Source organism: Pan troglodytes, chromosome 5 (assembly GCF_028858775.2).
Source record: "Pan troglodytes isolate AG18354 chromosome 5, NHGRI_mPanTro3-v2.0_pri, whole genome shotgun sequence".
In the NCBI taxonomy this organism is placed as follows: domain Eukaryota; kingdom Metazoa; phylum Chordata; class Mammalia; order Primates; family Hominidae; genus Pan; species Pan troglodytes.
In genome coordinates, this window is record NC_072403.2 from 44,977,245 (window position 1) to 44,998,260 (window position 21,016).

General features: G+C 43.7%; 1 protein-coding gene across 5 annotated transcripts in view; it reads left to right on the top strand.

The window, feature by feature from the left end:
- GLP1R (glucagon like peptide 1 receptor) overlaps window positions 1-8,574 on the top strand; it is a 42,674-nt gene extending 34,100 nt beyond the window's left edge. Inside the window, exons 13-14 of one of the 5 annotated variants that reach the window (XR_001718401.3) lie at window positions 3,177-3,400; window positions 3,559-8,574. Coding sequence is in view for 2 of the 5 variants with exons in the window: in XM_527380.7 (XP_527380.2) it covers window positions 3,177-3,344 (168 nt within the window). In the remaining 3 variants the exon portion in view is untranslated. Of the gene's footprint in view, window positions 1-3,176 lie in introns of all 5 variants that reach the window. The other 4 variants (XR_001718400.3, XR_001718399.3, XM_527380.7 and 1 more) reach the window with 4 other exon arrangements.
- Window positions 8,575-21,016: the final 12,442 nt, after the last annotated feature.

Genomic DNA, 21,016 nt, shown 5'->3' on the forward strand with positions numbered 1-21,016 from the left:
TTTCCATTCCAGCCCAGTGGTGATGGGGGCAAGACAGGGTGGCATGTATCCTGTGCGGGGATGAGGAGCAGAGGCCTGTAGGGAGAGACTGAGGCTCCCTGCTGCCACCTTGTCATCTCGACCCCCCACGTCCCCGTTTCTCACTTCTCTATCCTCTGACACTGTCACTGCAGCCCTACTAGCAGACACGTGTGCTTGGCTTCCACCCCGCCATTGTGAAGAGTCTCCCCTGACCCCTGGCTCAGCTGCCTCTCCAGATTCCATCCTTCCAAGCCTAGTCATCTCATCACCTCCCTCCTCATGCACCACCTACGGCTGGCCCACCTTTGTAAGGGGATAGTACTTCTTTGCCCTTGGAAAAAAACTTGATCCTGAATCACCAGAGTTGCACCTCTCTGACCAGGCCTGGCTACAGACCCCAGCTAGCGTCTCCCCGTGGATCTTCCAGGCTAGTGCCATGGGGTCCAGGAGACCCTGCTCAGAGAACGGGAGAACCTGTCTCCCTTCAGAGCACCACCCAGTTCCTTTAAACCCACCCTGAGACTCCTCATGCCCTGGCTGCTCCAGGCACAAGGACAGATACATCATTGTCATTGGGCCACAAAAGACACATGTGGCTCTGGGGCTAAGGCCTCTGTCCACAAGAGCTGTTCTGCAGACCCAGGGTTGCCATGGCAATGCCAGGTACTTGTGACCTGAGGAGAAAAGATGGCTTGAATATTGGTTCTGTGTGGCTGCCAAGGCCTGCACCAGCTGCTGGTGGGCGGGAGTGGGGACAGGGAGGGGGAGGCCTGAAGGTGGTTTTGCTGTAGCTTGTGCCTGAGAGCCACAGTGAGGTGACTCAGAGCCCTGAGTGCTTGTCCCAGCCCTGCCACTGCTGAGCTGTGTGACCTGGGGCAAGTCATTTTGCCTCCCTTGCCTCTGTCTCCCCAGCTGTAAATGAAGGTGAATGAGCTTCCCAATTCACCCCGAATCCTGAGGCTGGCATGGTGCCTGCTGGAGAGGGAGGTCAGGAGGGGTGTGCTGCACTGCAGAGGTTGAGGGCAGGGATGAGGATAAAACCCGATGGTGGAGGAGGAAGTGTGGGGGCCTAAGTCCCAGCCCAGGTGCTCAGAATCTGTGGTGTTGTCTTTGTGGGTTCATTTTCATAGCTGAGGAACAGAAGGAACCTGATGTGAGATGCTCATGTATTTATGTGTTCATTCATTTGGTTCATTTAAAACACATGTACTGAGCACCTGCTGTATGCTGGGCACTGTGCTAGGTTCAGGGATGCTGAGATGAAGCAGATGTGGTCCCAGCCCTCGAGGTGCTCCCAGGTGAGAGGTAGGAGATGGACCAGGGACAAGCAGGACTGCAAGAGCCACGCAGGCAGGAGGCCAGGGGTTAGGAGCCGGGCATTGGAATCAGGCCAGATCTAGGTTCAAATCCTGGCTGAGCGACCTGAGGAAATAAACACTCTGCACCTCAGTTTCCTCATCTTTAAATGTGGAGCTACTTTGCAGGGTTGATGTGAAAGTTAGCTAAGATAATTAATGGAAAATTCTGTGCATACAGTAAGTGCCCAATAAATATGGTGATTTTCAAGGACAATCGTGATTACAGGGGTCACAGCAGAGGTTCAGGAAAAGTGCTGAAGGAGATGGGGGCAGAAGGAGACACTGTGTGTCAGCACCCTGAGAAGTCCCATAGGTGTCCCTGAAACCTCTCTTTGGTCTCTGGTTTCCCGGAGGTGTGCCTCAGTTTACCATCTTTCCCCCCCTCTCCAGTGGAAGGGCTATGAAACAAGCCTGGCCTCCTGGCAGCTGCACAAGTGGGGGCCACCACTGGACTCAGGGCCCCCATCCCAGCTGTCAGCATGCGCTCCCTTCACAAAGACTCAGCCGGGCAGGGAGCTGGCATACAACAGGGTGGCTGTAGGTGGTATCTGCTCAGCCTCCTTCCCTCCCCCACTCAAGCTTGGGTTCGTGACGCTGCATGGGACACTGGCGTCATCCTGGCAGGCAGCCTCTGGGCCATCTCAACTCTACTCAGTGCAGAAAATGTTCTTTTAAGGGATGGCATGCAGCCATACCAGGCGTCTTGCTGGGCATAGCTGGATGGACGACAAAGGAGGAGAGGAGGGTTGTTTGCACAGGGGCTGGTGGGGAGATTGGCCCCTTATCCACAGCCGCTGGCATCTGGCTGTCTTGGTGACTTGGCCTAAAGGGAAGGGCCCACACCCCAGACACTCTGGTGTGGGAAGGGTGGGGACTTCAAAGAAGCTCTGGAAAGCAAATGTATGGGAACATCACCCAGAAGAGCAGTCCAGACCCCCCAGGACTAGCTTGGCAGGTTCCAGCTAGGCCTCTCCAGGGACCAGAATCACTGGCCACCACAGGGAGCCACAGCATTGCCACAAACCCTCAAGGGATGGGGGCTCCACAGTGTTACTTGGATTTGTCTCTTTCTGCCCCAACAATCTGGCCCCCAAGCATCAGCCCTCCTGAGAGGCTTTTCCTGATGGGGAGGCCAGAGCCCAGCACAACAGGGATCCTGGCTGACTGAGCTCCCCTGGGCTGCACCCCCATGGTCACTGCAGTGTCTCTCTGGATGGCATCAGTTGAGAAGCCCTCACTGGCTGCCCCTTCCTCCCTGCTGTTTCCTGTCTCAGCCACATTCCTTCCTTCCCTCCCTCCTCCCCTGTGAGGTGCTGGGGCCTGGAGAGAAGCCCTCAGGGAGTTTAGAAGGGTCTGCTGTAGACACCAGGAAGGCTGGGGGTTGCCGTCCCCCTTCTCAAGCATCCAAGCTGAAACTGGAATGTGCGCTGTAAAGACAGAGTCTCTCTTCTCTCTCCCATCTCCTGTCTCCCTGTGTTTCACCCTCCCTCTCATTCTCTTCCGTTAAATAATACTGTGATGGATTGTAAAAGGTACTTAGCTGAATCACAGAGTTTAGAGATGGAAAAGACCAATTAGGTCATCAAGCTGATCTCTCTCCTGAGGAGCTGCAGAAAATAGGAGACAACAATAAACAATTTTATTGGGATATTAATTTAGGCGCCCAAAGGCCTTGACTTGTGTCTCTTAATATAATGCAGTGGATTTCTTCCCTTCCCCACTAATGTAATAGTGGGGCCATTTTGTTAGCCATTGGTTTGCATGATGGCTTTCGTTTCCCTCCTTTTCCCATGGAAGGTCCAGCTGGAATTTCGGAAGAGCTGGGAGCGCTGGCGGCTTGAGCACTTGCACATCCAGAGGGACAGCAGCATGAAGCCCCTCAAGTGTCCTACCAGCAGCCTGAGCAGTGGAGCCACGGCGGGCAGCAGCATGTACACAGCCACTTGCCAGGCCTCTTGCAGCTGAGACTCCAGCGCCTGCCCTCCCTGGGGTCCTTGCTGCAGGCCGGGTGGCCAATCCAGGTGGGAGAGACACTCCCAGGGACAGGGGAAGGAAGGGACACACACACACACACACACACACACACACACACACACATACATCCTGCTTTCCCTCCCCAAACCCATCAGACAGGTAAATGGGCAGTGCCTCCTGGGACCATGGACACATTTTCTCCTAGGAGAAGCAGCCTCCTAATTTGATCACAGTGGCGAGAGGAGAGGAAAAACGATCGCTGTGAAAATGAGGAGGATTGCTTCTTGCGAAACCACAGGCCCTTGGGGTTCCCCCAGACAGAGCCGCAAATCAACCCCAGACTCAAACTCAAGGTCAACGGCTTATTAGTGAAACTGGGGCTTGCAAGAGGAGGTGGTTCTGAAAGCGGCTCTTCTAACCTCAGCCAAACACAGAGCGGGAGTGACGGGAGCCTCCTCTGCTTGCATCACTTGGGGTCACCACCCTCCCCTGTCTTCTCTCAAAGGGAAGCTGTTTGTGTGTCTGGGTTGCTTATTTCCCTCGTCTTGCCCCCTCATCTCACTGCCCAGTTTCTTTTTGAGGGGCTTTGTGTGGGCCACTGCCAGCAGCTGTTTCTGGAAATGGCTGTAGGTGGTGTTGAGAAAGAATGAGCATTGAGACGGTGCTCGCTTCTCCTCCAGGTATTTGAGTTGTTTTGGTGCCTGCCTCTGCCATGCCCAGAGAATCAGGGCAGGCTTGCCACTGGGGAACCCAGCCCTGGGGTATGAGCTGCCAAGTCTATTTTAAAGACGCTCAAGAATCCTCTGGGGTTCATCTAGGGACACGTTAGGAATGTCCAGACTGTGGATGTAGATTACCTGCCACTTCCAGGAGCCCAGAGGGCCAAGAGAGACATTGCCTCCACCTCTCCTTGGAAATACTTTATCTGTGACCACACGCTGTCTCTTGAGAATTTGGATACACTCTCTAGCTTTAGGGGACCATGAAGAGACTCTCTTAGGGAAACCAATAGTCCCCATCAGCACCATGGAGGCAGGCTCCCCCTGCCTTTGAAATTCCCCCACTTGGGAGCTTGTATATACTTCATTCACTTTTCTTTATTGCTGTGAATAGTCTGTGTGCACAATGGGCAATTCTGACTTCTCCCATCTAGTGGAAATGAGCGAAATCATGGTTGTAGTGATGTTGTTTGGGAGAGTGCAGTAGTAATTGATTTGACCCACTCACACTTGGAGCTAATTAGGGTTTGCCCTGCCTGCAGCCTCCCCCACAAATAATGAACAGCAGAAAGACTGGCGGGGAAACCTATCAATCCTGCCCCCAGCCATGGTGAGGAAGCCCCAAGCCATGGTGACACACAGCAGCACTGCAGATAGCCAGACAGATGGCTATCCTAGAGAGGCTGGCAAGGAGTTCATGGCTGCAAAAGAAGTTTCTGGAGCAAGAGAGAGCTCGCACTTGGGAGTCAGGACCTCCGGGGAGAGCAGAGTGTTCCGACGGATTCCTTTATGAGTCAGTCTCTCTCTCCCTTTTAAATGGTGGGAACCCTCCCCAAAACCTTACCCCAGACACATTCTCCTGTGCCCCTCAGAGAGGCATGTGATGTGCAAGGAAAATAATAGGATCTAAAACACATCAAGCAGAAAATTTCTTATACTTCAGCTTCAATGAAGTGTTGTCTCTGTTAATAGGCAAGTTGAACCTCGGGCTAAAGAAAGGAATTGTGTGGATGGTTGCCTTGACTGAGACAATATGGGCAGGGGGGCATTCCTGCTTCCCCAGAACAAGGGCAGGCTTCCCAAAGGCACCCCTTATTTGCTGTCTCTTCGTGAGCGTGGGCACCAGTGGGTTGATGTGGGAAACAGTGCTGGTGCAAGTGTTTAAGTTTTGGATAAACTGAGGATTTTGAGAATCATTATTACATTACATAGCAACAAAGAAACAGATTGATATAATCTGTGTGAAATAAATTGCTGAGGAGAGGGATTGTAGGGAAGAAGTTGCTTAGTTAGGCACCTGGGAAGCTCAAATCATTTAGTTTAAACTGTAAGTAGAGTTGTCTTCCCAACGGGAACTGGTGATTCCTGATTTCAGAAGGCTCATCAGACCCCTACACCCAAGTCTTTTAACACGGAGGAAGTTTTTCCTTCACGAATACATACAAGATACCGAACTGAAGAAATCTTTTCTTTGCTCCAAACCCCGCTCCCCCCGCCCCCCGAAGCTATTAATAGTCATTCAAATGGCACTGCACTCTTTCCAAGCTTTCCTAAGCTAAATATGGCTCCAACAGGTCTGGGAACTATTGAATGCAATGTACTCTGAAATTCCAGCAGCTGTTTACATGCCTGATGCCTAATGCCATACGCCTGGAACTTGCTGAGAACTCTCGGCTGCCTCTGTCCTGGGGTACTATTGCTGACCAGCAGGGTGTAGGCGCTGCTTTTGTTTGAGCTTTGTAGCCACAAGGTCTGATGGCTGTTGTGAACAGCAGCTGACTTCAGCACTCTGGCCAGCTTCCTCAAACTTGTTAGGGGCTTGCATTTTGTCAATTTTTCTTTGCCATTTCAGTCTTTCAAGCAGCTGAATCACAGAACTGAAACAAAACACTTATATTGCAAAGTTCCTTCCCTTTAAAATGAGTTTCTGGATTGCAGAGATGATTTTTTATGGTCTTAGCGTGCCTTATGCTGTAGACCACATCGTTGGAGCTCTGGGAGAGCTCTGAGCAGAGAAAGACCTTGGTGATCCCCCCTGGCCCGATCTATAGGATTGAGGAATGAGGCTTGCAGAGGTGGCTTGCCCAAGGTCACAACACTAGAGGGTGGTTGAGCTGGGCCAGGACCCAGACAAGCCCTTTTCTCTCAGTCTAGTGAGGCCTCTGGGAAGGATAGGTGAAAACTATAAATAGCTGTTCAAGATACTCTGAGTAAAAGTCAGTGGTGTTATCTGGAATTTCTACTGAAGAGGAAATATAGCAGCAAAGGTAGACTCATCAGATGGTGAAAGTGTCATCTCCTTTGTAATTTATACTGGTGAGAGGAGGGGAAGGTTGTGCTTTCCTATTTTTACACTGGTACTTCATTCATCCTTGTCTTAAACTTAAGAAATGAAATGCATCAGGGCACACATATACATAGAAACAGCACATAAGCCATTTTGGATGGCAATTCCAGCACTCTTTTAATGGATTGGCTTAATTTTTTTTCTGATGCCTCTCTATGTGTTTGAAAAGTTGTATTGATAGTCACACAGAGTGTACTAAAATAACCTAAAAGGTCTTGAACCTCCCCTTTACCTCTTTAGAACCTCTGAATTTGGAGACAGCTAGCAAATGGCAACTGTAGCCTAGCAAAGATGGCACAGCACCACAAAGGGCAAATGGAGTCAACTCCCTTCCATGCTCTGAAGGTCTTGGCCACTCTCATCAGGGTTGGCTGTGTTCTATCCAGCAGCTCACAGTCAGGAGACCTCCCCTCCTCAGTCCCTCCCATTTCTTTCTTCCGCAAGGAAAGAACATTGCGTGTGGGCATGTGTGTGTGTATGTGTGTGCATGTGTGTGTGCATGTTTCTTCTGTGCATAGCAGCATAAAGTTAGGAGATGATGACTCCAGAATCATCACACCCGCTGTGCAGGTCATAGGACCGCACACCCGAGGCTGGGAGTCTAAGTGGTAGATGCTTCCTCTCCATGCGCAGACAGGGCTCCCATTATTTGCTAATGCCTGCGACGTGCTCAGGGAAGGCAAAATCTATTCCAAAGGTTTATTTTCCCTCTGTTGAATTGATTCTAATCTACAGTGCTTACCCTGCTTTTGGCTCCTACGAGGCAAACTATAAAAATTCTCAAATAAAATACAGAGGCTTACTCTGCAAAGACACCTGTGTGAATGACGTGCTAAACATTCAGCAGAGACCAAGTTAGGATCAACTCTTAACATTTTTTCCCTCTTTTGTGGCTGGAATGAGTTCCCCTGGGAAAGAAAATCGCCCAAGTGAGAAACTTATGCCAACCACATTCCCATGCCCCTACACTGTTACCTGCTGGCCCAGATCAGCTCTCTGGGTCCGCAGAGGGCCGAGACAGGAAGCATTATTAAGCAGTATAATTTCAAACACTTTACTTAGTGCCACAGTGTGTCTGCAGTATCTATAGCTACTTCCGCTCTGTCAAGGAATACAGACTGGCAGGAAGCAGATAAGCATAATTGTTTTCCAATAACTCCCCAAGTCTCTTGGAATATATATGTATCTGAATCTCTCAGAGGAGAGAGTTTTCTCTCTTCTTTGGCCATTTTAGCCTATTTTCCAGGACCTTGTCTAGCAGTGGCTCCATTTTTCCCCGATGCATCCAACTTCCCTCCCTGCACTCCTCCTCCCCCACAGCTGCCTCAGGAATAGGTGACCCTGCTGGCCATACTGTGAATGCTGTTCTTTCAGCTGTGACCAATTTGGGGGTGCAGCTGAGAGTGAGGTGCTGTCAGGGCTGAAAAGGACGCACCTCATTCTACATTTGGATGCGATGAGGAGCAGGGCAGCTACCAGCTTGGATCCTAACTTACATTGGGTGGTGCAACCTTTCTGACGGGGCCTGCCAAACTATCAGTAATTAGCCAGCCTAGACAATGTAGCGTGACTAATTATTGCTGTGTCAGAGCAATTCAGGACAAGAAAAACATATCTAAACGAGAATGTTTAGATGTGGTGAGAAAAGAGCTCTCACCACAGTTTGAAACATATAAAAAGTTGAGTTCTTTGCAGGGGAGCCAACGGGGGCATTGCGGGAAGGGCAAAATTCACCCCAGACAGCCAGTGCTTGATCTTGCCAAACAGTTTGCACTTTACCTCCAAACCTGCAGTTCTAAGCTCCTCCACTAAAATAATCATCCCATCCTCAAAGCAGACAAACTCCAGCATCCCATCGGTTCTGGAAGGATTTGATGCAGACCTTTAAATGCACCAACAGAGAGGTAAGCCAAGCCCTCAGGAGGGACAAAGATAGATTTCTATCTTCAGTGCTCTTGGAGGATGTTTGCTCTTCATGAGTGTTTAAACAAGATCATTTCCAGGTGATTTCTTAACGTATAAATTCCTGCAAAATAGGACCAGCTTCTATAGGTAGCGAATGTGTAGGTCATATAATTCCTTGTACAGATGTGAATGGATGCAGACTCTTTCCTAATTTGCCTTGTAAGCCAAATAAAAGTCTGTCTCTACTGTCTCTCTTGCTCTTCCTTTGCGAAAGGAGGCTTTCTGCAATGTCAATCCAGGTGACTCACAGTGCAGTGGGAAAACACAAAAGATGCCGTTTCCAGCCAAGGAAAAAAAACCTTGCTCATTACTCACACCGTGATTTTCATCTTCAAAGCACTCACCAAGTACTAATTTATCCATCGCAGCCTTTATGCAGGGACTGCAATGTCATTTAATTAGAGAAGTTGGGTGGTCGAGTGGCTTAAACAATAACTGACGGCCAAATGGATGTGTATTTTAATTCCACTCATTCATTCGATCTCTCCTGTCTAAATGAACTCAGTCCATTAAATCCATTAAAAAAAAAGTCATAAAAGCATAAGCTTTGTTTGCAAAGCAGCCACAGAATTTGAATGGAACTGCTGTTTAGAAATTCATCTTCAGAAAAAATGAACTTTTCTCCAATTTAAATAATCACCCACTCTCCAGATTTGCAACTCACTCTTATAGAAGGGCAGAGGAATTGCAGATTCTCCTAATTCCCCCATCATTTCAGTTACACCTATTTGAAGGTCGGTGTACTTACCTGAAAGTATCTTTAAACATCCGCTTTTTAGACAAGCTGTGGTAATTGTCCCTTTCAAACATAAGAATAATTCTTACCCTGAGAGCAAGTTATACCTACAGCCAACTCCTGATAGCGGCAGGTGGAACATCTGCATTTGTTTCTCTGCACCAATCTTGCTTTTGACTTAATTCCCTCCCCTGTGGATATTCTTACCTTTCTGTGCCCTTCCCCTTCCACCTAACAGGACCAAATTAGAGGTTTTTATCCCCTCCCTACCTTCCAGGAAAACATCCACCCAAACCAATTAATGACCACCACATTTCTAGGTAGCTATTACAAATAATAGAAATCAGGTAGAAGTGCACCTTCTTTCTCTGAGGTTGCACTGTGGCTTAATAAGGGCTTGACCTCAGCCTAAAGAAAGGGGGTTGGGGAGCTGCCCTGCTGTTCCGAGGCCTAGCCACTGGGGAGACAAATGAGAATTCTTGGCTTCCAGACTCATTCATCCTCACATGCAATATAAAGCCATATTCTAGTGACTGCTGCCCCCAGATGGGGAAGACTGTGTTCCACATAGAGTTTGTGAAGGATCTCACTCACATGCCATGCATATCAGCATTTTCAAGGTTTGAGAACTCCTGTCCCCTTCCCTTAATTATCCTCTCAAAACCCTGTGCCATGAACATATGGCAGTTCAGTCTCTTTCAATCTCTGTCTCTGTCTCTTCCTCTGTCCTTCCTTTCTTCCTTTTTCCCTCCTTCCCTACCCACCCTCCCAACACATACACACAAAGAGAAAGACTGGAAACAGTGAGGTTTTCCCCATCAGAAGTAGAGAAATAGTTGGTGGGGCAGAGAGGGAGGGCTGGAAACTAGCAGCACAAGCTCACTACATGACAAATGCAGCCAGATGGTTGGAGAAGATGGGAACAGAGATCCAATATTGTGTGACTACAAGGAAGGAGTCAAACTGAGTGTCCCCAAGGTGGGAAGGGTAGGTGAGGAAGAGAAGATGAAGAGGCCAGAACATAAGTAGATAAAGAAAAAAGAAAAATAGCAGACTGTTTAACTGTGAAAAAGGGCTGTAGTGAAAGAGGGGAGGAAATTGCAGAGGAGGAAAAAAGAATGAGAATTACAAGTGGCATGCGACAAGGAACTAGGTTAGGAACCCTATCTCCAGTCAGCGTTATTAACTCCATCTTCCATAAATCTGAGCTCCTTCCCTGTAGCGTTCTCTAATCCTAAGCGGTGATAGAATATTTTCTTTTGTACAAAAGCTCATTTTAACTAACACAATGATTTTGGAAAGAGAAAAAGACCCGCGGCCCAGAGTGAATCCAACAAGACTTTTATTTTTTTCGCACTGACACTGGGCACCAATGTGAGAATGAATTACTATGGCTCCCCCTCATGTAGGACAAATAGACCTTAGAATTTATTTGTGGTACAACCTCCAACTACAAACAAAATCAATAGCTGAGAATTACAAACACTGGGGAGTCCCATGCTGAGGGATGGATTGCCTTAGAGCTAATGCAGGCTGGTAACACCCAGAGGCGATTAGCAGGCTTTTTTTTTTTTTTTTTTTAACTTTCCAAATCTTTAGGGTGAAAGAGCAAGGACTTGAGGCAGTAAATGATATTTACACAAAACTTTTTTAATGCCGATGACCTAAGGTTGCATTAGAAACACACTTGGCAACTACACAAACTAAATAGTGACAACAAAAAGGCCATGGTTACTTTACCCTTTAGCTCCAGTCTTTGACAATCTGTAACCATTATGTACATTTCTGGCTGAAAAAAAAGCAGTGTTTTACCATATTTTTGCCCTCCAGAACCCTTCTGAACCTTCAAAATTCCTAGGAAATTGAATTTACAGCTTTAATAAACCCCTCTGCTACCCATCGATTAGATGCTACTTGACAATAAAACCACCCTCAAGCTCTTTCATCTTTCAAATCCTTGTGTTAAAAGTAGAGACTAGAGAAGCCAAACCAGAGACACACACCAAAGCAAAGACATTTCCCCCTAGTTAAGTTAAATCAATGTCCTTCCAATGGCATCCTTTGGAAAGGTACAGTTAAAAATACAGATGAAGTCTGGGCGCAGTGGCTCATTCCTGTAATCCCAGCACTTTGGGAGGCCGAGGCAGGTGGATCATGAGGTCAAGAGATCGAGACCATCCTGGCCAACATAGTGAAAACCGATCTCTGCTAAAAATACAAAAATTAGCTGGGTGTGGTGGCGTGCACCTGTAGTCCCAGCTACTTGGGAGGCTGAGGCAGGAGAATCACTTGAACCCGGAGGCAGAGGTTGCAGTGAGCTGAGATTGCGCCACTGCACTCCAGCCTGGAGACACAGTGAGACTCCGTCTCAAAAAAAAAAAAAAAATACAGATGAAAAGATTTCTCATGTACACTCATTATATGAAAGAACCATGTTACATTAAGAATTATACTGTGTTGAAATATTCTCAGCTGTCAAGAAAAACATCTATAACATCCCAGCTACATAAAGCATTTACAAAAACACCTTCTAGAAACTGGTAAAGATTGTGAAGCCTGCCAAACAAGGCATGGTGGTGCCACAAGTCCAGAAAGAATGCCACCCGTGGGGTCTCAGAATCAGCTGTAACAGCAGTGCTCTCACTCACTCTCCTAGCCTTGAACAACATCTGCTTCTCAAATACAGACCTTCCTTCTGGCAGGAAGGGGCCCTTACCTCTCAGGCTCCATGACTGAGTTAGTCTTGCTGTCACTTGTTACATGAGAAATGCAATAGCTCTTGAGACATTCTGTATCCATGGTGCATATCTCCTGGGAGCATGCCAAGCCACCCAAATCCCAGTAATACCCCCAAGTTAGAGTCATCTCCATAATGAAGTGTGGGGCTCATGCACCCTCTGCATTGGCCACCCACATGAAGAACAGCTTTCTTCAGCCACACTAAAAATGATGCATAGATGTAGATTTCCAAAGGCTATAGCAGCAAGATCACAGAAACCTTACATGAACTTCAGAATCTGACTTCTCTCTCTTCCTTGGGGCTGGATCCTCCGAAGCGATCAGATTCTAACATGAATTTCCAAAATGATCATGTTTCTTCAGGAAATGTCTCTTCCAGGGCCCCTACTCACCCTGCATTGCCCAGCCTTTTATTAGGCCATGAGGATTCTGGGAAAAATGCAAATTGTCTAGGAAATGCTCCTCTTTGCAGAAATAGTTTTTTGAAAATTATATATGGGACAGAACCTGATAATAATCTATGAGAAGAGCCAGAATAGCCAAAGACATTTTTTTTTATTGATGAGGATCTAGAACAAGGCGATTGTTTCATACCAATCCGGTGCCATTTCACAATATGTTTGGCACCGCCAAACTCAGTCTAAATCTCAGAGGAAAAGTCATTAGAAGAAAAATGATTAAAACAAGCTCTGCAAAACAAAGCTATTTCTGTCCCTAGAGATAGTCCACTGTAAATGAACTGCCATGTATATAAAGAATACTCTGCCTGTCAACACATATGCTTTTCTCTAAGAGTTATTAAAATAAGATCAATATTATTAGTGAAGCAATCAATGAAATATTTACCAAGAGAGAAAGGCAGTAAAGGACATGGAGATATGGGGTAGGGTGCTATTTTAGGCTGGATGGTCAGGGAAGGCCTCTCTGATGAAGTGACATCTGAGAGACCCCAGTGGAGTAAGGGAGCAAGACCTAGGATCATCTAGGGGAGTGAGTTCCCAGAAAAGGCAACAGTGAAAACCCTAAAGCAGAAAGAAGCATATTTAGTTTGTTAGATCAGTAAACTATGGTTCACCACCTGATTTTATCAATAAAGTTTTATTGGCACATTCATTTACTTATATATTGTCTATGGATGCTTTTGCTCTACAATGGCAAAGTTGAGTAATTGCAACAGAGACAGTTTGGTCAACAAAGCCTATTTACCAACTGGCCCTTTACAGAAAGTCTGCCAAACCAAGGAGGTGAATGTAACCTGGAAAGAGAGGCAGGGGCCAGATCACTTTGGGCCTGGTAGGATAAAACCACCTAAACAACCACCTACCTACTGAACAACATCCCCAAGAGATTAAGAGTGCAGATATTATTTACAAATTGAGGTCCAAAGGTTTCTTTTCACTGCCTCATTCTAAGGTACCCGTCTGACCTCTGCTTTATTTCTGGTCTCAGCCTTTTTTTCCATGTGACAGGGATGTACACATCTGAGAGGGTTCCAGGGACATATCCACAATAAGCCCAAACAAATGAGATTTAAGAAAATTGTAAAATGAATGTTCACAAATAATAATTATATGCTACAAGTTATTATGATACAAATGTGATATTTTAAACTGTATCATAAGACACAATGAAACTACTGCTATAGACTATGTTTTCTAGCATTTTTTTAATTCAAGTAGAATTCCCTAGAAATGAAATGTATTCAAAGACCTTGCTATGCAAAGTGTGGTCCAAAGACCAGTGGCATCAGCATCACCTACGAGGTGGTTAGAAATGCAGAATCTCAGGCCTTGACCCAGACCTATTTAATCAGAATCCACATTTTCACGAGATCACCAGGGGATTTGGTGATTAAAGTGTGAGATCCGGCTTTAATAGGGATTGGCTTCTAATTACTCTTTTCTAAGAGATGGAAATATAGAATTTTAAATTTCAAAGAGGTTAGCCTGGTTTGTACTATTCATGCTAGTGACAACTGAATACAACTGAAATGTTTAATAATAGGGGATTGGCTAAATAAAGGCTGGCACATTTATCCATACGGAAATATTATGCAGCTGTCAAAATCAATACTGTAGGACAATAACATGAGAATATATTCAGAGTTAATCACTAAGTGAAAAAAATCAATTGTAGATAGGACTAAGACTAAAACAAATGTAGAGATAGGACTAAAGAACAGAATATAAATGTTATAAACCTTAACAATAGGGTATAACTAATAAAATGAGGGAAGGAAGAGAGGAGGCATAAAAGGTAGTGGTGGTATGTTGATTTCATTATCTATCAGGTCAAAATATATCATTTAAGGCTGATAAGTAGTAGGTTGTAATTATATTTAAAGATACAAAGTCAATCAATTAGTCAATAAATCAGTAGAGCTGGGGGTTGGAAGATGGAGAAAAGTAGGAAGAAGGTGGAAATATAAATTTATTACACTTATTTTTTACAGATGTTAATAAACATTGCCTAAAAATATCAATTTTTAAGTAATCAATATAAAGTTAAAAATATAAACTTGAAACAGAAATGTAAACTTTCTAGATTATTGAAAGAAACACACATACACAGAAACAAAACAAGCAAACACAAAAAACCCAGAGACCATATGGTAAAAGAAGCTACCTAAACAGAATAATATAAAATGTGATGAGATAAGCAAGACTTTCATAAACATAAATAAGTTAAACTCACCTATTAAAAGAAAATATTCTCACAATAGATTATAAAAGAAAACCCAACTAGTCTTTATATACGAGCAGCATACCTAATAAAAATAATTCAAGCTGAAAACAAAACTATGGGCAGAGGCACATGAGGCAAATGCAAACAAAAAGTAAGCAGGGCTTCCAGCCTTAATATCAGATAAGAATAAATTCAGGGCAAAATGCAATAAAGAAAACAAAGAGGGCTTTGCATAATGATAAAGGGAGCAATCTATAATGAAGACCTTAAAAATATGCTTTTTATACATTTCAAAATCTAAAGTGCTAAAAAATACTACAATCTCATGAAAATCACTGATAAAAACCATAAATAAAACTATTAACAAACAGAATCTATCAGCACATCAAAAAATAGTACATCACAATCAAGGGTGGTTTATTCCAGGAATAAAAGGATGGTTCAATATATAAATCTGTAATATTAATTGATTATATTAATTGATCAAAAAGAAAAACCATAAGATTAATTTCCACTACATTGAAAGGAGATTTTGTGAAATTCTACATCCATTCTTAACTTAAGAAAAACTTTTAAATAACGTAAGTACAGATGAGTAATTTCTTTTTTTTTCTTTTTTTTTTTTTTTGAGACAGAGTCTTGTTCTGTCGCTCAGGCTGGAGTGTAGTGGCACGATCTCGGCTCACCGCAACCTCCACCTCCCAGGTTCATGTGATTCCCATGCCTCAGCCTCCCAATAGCTGGGATTATTAGGCACCCACCACCACAGCTGGCTAATTTTTGTATTTTTAGTAGAGATGGGGTTTCTCCATGTTCGCCAGGCTGGTCTCAAACTACTGGCCTTCAGTGATCTGCCTGCCTTGGCCTCCCAAAGTGCTGAGATTACAGGCGTGAGCCACTGCATCTGGCCCAGATGAGTAATTTCTTAAGATATCTGTTTGTCTATCTATCTATTCACTACCCCAAAGCCAGGATCATGCTTAGTGGGAAATACTGGCACATGCTTATTAAAGTCAAGAGCAAAACAAAGATATCATTGATTACTATTCTGATTTAATATTTTTCTGGGTGCTTTAGCCAACGTAATGGACAAAGAGAAAAAAATAAGAGGCATAAAAATTGGGAAAAGAGGCCGGGCACAGTGGCTCATACCTGTAATCCCAGCACTTTGGGATGCCAAGAGGGGAGGATCACTTGAGGCCACGAGTTCAAGACTAGCCTGGCCAACAAGGCAAAGCCCCGTCTTTACTAAAAATACAAAAAATTAGCCAGGCATGGCGGCGCACACTTGTAGTCCCAGCTACTCGGGAGGCTGAGGTGAGAGAGTTGGTTGAACCCAGGAGGCAGAGGTTGCAGTGAGCCAAGATTGCTCCACTGCACTCCAGCGTGGGTGACAAGATTAAGACCCTGTCTCAAAAAACAAAACAAACAAAACAAAACAAAACAAAACCCCACAGGTAAAATAAGAACTAAATTTTACATTATTTGAAAAGGAAATAATTACCTATGTGGCAAATCCAGGCAAATCAACTGAAAAATCATTATAATTAGTAAGAGAATTTGGTAAAGGACTGGTACAAAATTAATATACCAAAATCAATAGTTTTCATACACACATACACAACAACAAGTTGGAGGAAATAATAGAAGAAAAGATCTACTGAACTTAACAGCAAAAGATAAAATAACCAGGAATAACAGGGAATAGTAAGATCACTATAAAGCAAACTTGAAAATGCAACTGAGGGGCAGTAAAAGAGGCTTAAACAAATGGTAGCATACCGTATTCTTGAACAGTAAAACAATAACTTATAGGTGCTTCTTCTCCTTAAGTTATCTGTAAATTTAATGTGAAACTAATAAAAATATCAAGAGAAATTTTGGGGACCTGGTCAAGTTAATTCTAAAGAACTTAGGGAGAAAATAAACATGTTAAGTATAAGTTTTAAAAAAGAAAGCAAAAATAAGAGTAATAAAGAGGTGTCTAGCCCATTCAGATTTTAAAACACACTAAAGAGCTACAATAATAAAAAGTGAAAATGCTGTCAGATCAAAAGAACAGACCAGAAAGCCCAAAATAGATACAAATACACAAGAAATGTGGTATATGATACAGAAGGGTTTTAAATTAGCAGGAAAGAGATGGGTTATTTAGTAAATAAACCTGAGGGAACTAGATACCTGAACAAATACATGCCTGAATAAATAAAGCTGGATCCCTATCTGTAACCCCACTCCAAACTAAATACTATAGATAAAAAACTTAAATATAGAAAATGAAAGCAGTGGGTAAACATGGAAATTTTTTTGCCGTGTGACAAAAACCCAGGTCATAAAATACATAAATTTGACAACAAAAAATTTCCACACAGAAACAAAAACGGCAACAAGTTTGAACAAATTGAGCAAAAATATTTGAAATGCATAATTCAAAGAGCCAATTTTCTTCATTTACAAAGAGTTCCTAAATGAAATTTTAAAATTCCCAAGAACTCAACAGAAATCACGCAAAAGCTAAAACAGTTCACAGATAAATACAAATGGCTCATAAATTTCTAGAAAGATGTTTGCCCATAATAAGAAATTTAAATTAAAACTATGAGGTGTCATTTCACTTCTCAGATATTGGCAAAGTACAGAAAGTTGGGAAAACACCCTGTGTTGGTGAGGATATGAGGAAATTGGCATTTTCTTACATTGCTGGTAGGAATGTAAATAAGAATCACTTCTACGCAGGGCAACATCTATCAACATTTTCAGTCAAATATCCTCTTGCCAGCAAATCTAATTCTAAGACATTATCCCAGAGAAGTATTCCCATATGTTGAAATGACATATGTGCAAGGATATTTGTTGTACATTGTTTGCAACAACAAAAGATTAGAAACTACCTAAATATACATTAATGGAGACTTGTTGAGTTATAATCTATCCATACAATGGTACACTCTGTAGCTGTGAAAAAGGAGGAAGCAGCTCTATTTGTGCTGATGTAATTATTAAGAAATATTGTTTGCTCAAAAAGCAAGAGGCACTCAATATTCCTTTCTGGAATTGCCTCTCATCAATTCCTTTTATTTGTTCCTTAACATCCAAGTCTTCAGAATGCATCCAAGCTTGTTATTCTCCTTCATGATTATCACCTTTCTCCCAGGTGGTTTTCTCTGACCAAAATGCTACTTTTTGCCCCCACCTTCTTTTTTGGGGGAGTACCTAGTCCTCCTTTAAACTCAGCACAGTGTCACTGCCTCCACGAAGCCTTTCCTGACCTGTGATTTAAGATCCTCTTTTGATGCTGTGGTCCTCGTTCAGGCGACATACTCTCAGTGTGGCTTACCACACTGCACTGTAACTGTCTGGTTACTGGCTACCTCCCCCATTTGGCTGTGAGCTCCTTGAGAAAAGGAACCTTGTCTGCCTTATGTCTGTATGAGCTACGCCCAGCACCAGGACTGGCAAAGTTTAGATGCTCTGTAAATGGATAGATGGATGGATGAATGAATGACATAGATAATCTACTCCCCACCATAGCGTGGATGATCTTTTAGAAATGAAAATTGGGGGCCGGCTGCAGTGGCTCATGCCTGTAATCCCAACACTTTGAGAAGCCGAGGTGGGCAGATCACCTGAAGCCAGGAGTTTGAGACCAGGCAGGCCAGCATATAGTGAAACCCCATCTCTACTAAAAATACAAAAATTAGCTGGGTGTTGTGGCACATGCCTGTAGTCCCAGCTACTTGGGAAGCTGAGGCAGGAGAATTGCTTGAACCTGGGAGGCAGATCGTGCTACTGCACTCCAGCCTGGGTGACAGAGTGAGACTCTGTCTCTCAAAAAAAAAAAAAAAAAAAAGTAAATTGGATCATATCACTCCCTTACATAAAAACTTCAAATGCACATAAATAAAACTCAAACTCCTAAGAAAGAAAAAGAAAGCAAGGGAAAGAATAGCGTGTTTAGAATGGTGTCATTTGCAGGCTTGAGAAAGAACAAACATGGCAGGGTGGAGGGAGATGTTCTCACTATACACCCCATGTACCTCTTGGCTTCTAAAATATATGCATAGAAGTACAACAATATTTTATTCCTTCCTGTATTTCCAAAATGTTCTAAAATGAGCATGTACTTCTTGTTGTAATCATTTAGAGAAAACCTCAAAAATAAAGGACTTAATTTCCACGTAGTCTTTGGAGTTAGTTCCTCATTGTTTTAAAGCTATGTTTCTTCTTCTCTTGCTTTGGTGTTCCAAATGAACAGTTTGAAAAATAGCAAGCCTCATTGCTCCCTTTAAAAATGCACACCAATTTTCTTTGCTTGGATCTAATAATCACTAAATTTTCTTCCTATTTTAACATTTATTGTTTACGTCAGCGGCTCTTAATCTTTATTGTGCCAGAGATCACACCTGGGAGGCTGTTAAAATGCAGATTCTCAGGATTCTACCCTCAGACATTCTGAGTCAGTGGGGGCCCTGGAATCTGCATTTTAACATTACTACAGGAGATTCCTATGCAGGTGGGTGGTCTATAGACCATACTTTTCAAAACGTTCATCCATGACTTGTTAAGGAAAGAGTATTTTTCACATAGAAGTGAAAATCCTATATAGTATAGAATTTAGGACTGCAAGTGATCTCTCCCTTGAACACACACACACACACCTTACACCTTTATAAACATTCACATTATGTCCTGTACTTTATAATACAGTTTGTGTGCACTCATCTTGTCTTCTCTCTCAGATTTTTGAGAATGGGATCCAAGTCTTTATGTAGCCTAGTGCTCCAAAGTTGTGAAATAAAAGTATGTGTGATAGAAACCAAAGCATATGGTTCAAAAGTTACTTTCTTTGGCTTAGGGAGTTGGTTTTCTCTGCCAACTATGTAAATTCTTAGTCATTCCACCTCCCCTTCCTGCAAAGCTTAGCTATGTGCAAGCAACTGTAACACTGCCTGCTAAGTCTAGAGAGGGGCTGCTGTTTTATTTTAAAATACATATATAAATCACTTCTGGTAGCTTTCTATGCCTTTCCCAGGACCTCTGATGGGCCCTTTCCTCTGTGAATTTTAAACTGAAAAAAACATCTGAAAAAGCAGCACAAGCGGTTGAGATAAACATCCCAGAGGGTTTTCCACATTACGTAAATTTTCAAGTGTGATGTGAAGGGACCCGTGAGGTATAGTGGCAGCTCTACGCCACCGCCTGGCGGCAACATGCTTCATGACATCCCAACCCCACCCCTGCATCCCTGGGCTCTTAGGGACGCTCATCCTATGCAGGAGCTCATACGTGTGTGTCCCCAGCAGCGCCAAATCCAGGGCATCTACAAATATTTGCTGGTATGAGTGGCAGGAACTAAAAACACACAGCTCGAATTTTGTTGTCTTCTGCCCAACTGAGGGTCACTGGTTCTTTCAATTGTGTAACTTTCTAAGATTTTGCAGCACAGAGCTTTTTGATTGACGCACAGATCAGTCAAAAGGCAAATGTGAAAGACAGCCTATACTCAAAGCATAACTCTAATAGCACAAAATACACATGCCTAAGTCATCACTGGCAAAGCTCCAAAGCTTTTGAGAAAGATCATTATACCCATCCACAGGGCCACTCACCCCCACCCAAACCTGAAACACTTAGAATAGGTCAGGGCTAGCATGAAAGTGATTGAGTCCCAGAGGTATAGCTCAATGACTTGGCCTAAAGAGCAGAGAGAAAAGAGAACTGAGTAAAGGTTTACCAGTGTGAAGGATGCTCACATAGGCCTCCAGGGACTCCACATCCACTGAGATTAGGAGACAAAATAACCCCAGATGGCGGGGATGGGGGTGGCAAAAGTTCTTTCAGTAAACATAAAGAACTTCCTAGGAAGTACCTGGAATCTTCTTTAGGGGTTCACTAGAAACAAATTATCTTTAGTTGGGAATAAATGATGGCCCTGCCCAAGGTTGGGGGTGGGGAACACACTTGATGGTATTTTGGGGTCCCTTCCAACTTTAGATGTAGAGTCTTGTTTAACAGTCCCTATCAATAGGCAAGATGGGATAATGTGAATAAAAGCAAAAACCAAGTTACTTGTTAGACTTGGACAGAAACGACTTCACTCGTGTATAAAGCTATCACAGTGACTGCATCTACCTCTGGGATTTCAAGTTCCCTGATGACAGAAGAATCCTTTAATGGAAGCTGCATGCTGGGTTAATGGTCATGCTGTGAGTGGAAATTCTGAGATCAATAGGCCTAAATTCGGAAAATCAAGGCTGCACCTAAAACCTAATGGTCTGATCAGAGCACCAAATACTTATTGTTCTTTCTTCTTCTCCCTGCCAGGCCATTAATTGATTCACACCCTATTTTTCCTAGAAGTTAATGCCATCATTACATGCACCTTTGGTAAGAGGTTAGAAGTGACAAATTGTTCACAGAAAATCTCATGCAAGATGGGTTTGAGGCAATCTAGACTCCACCTCAAAAACAG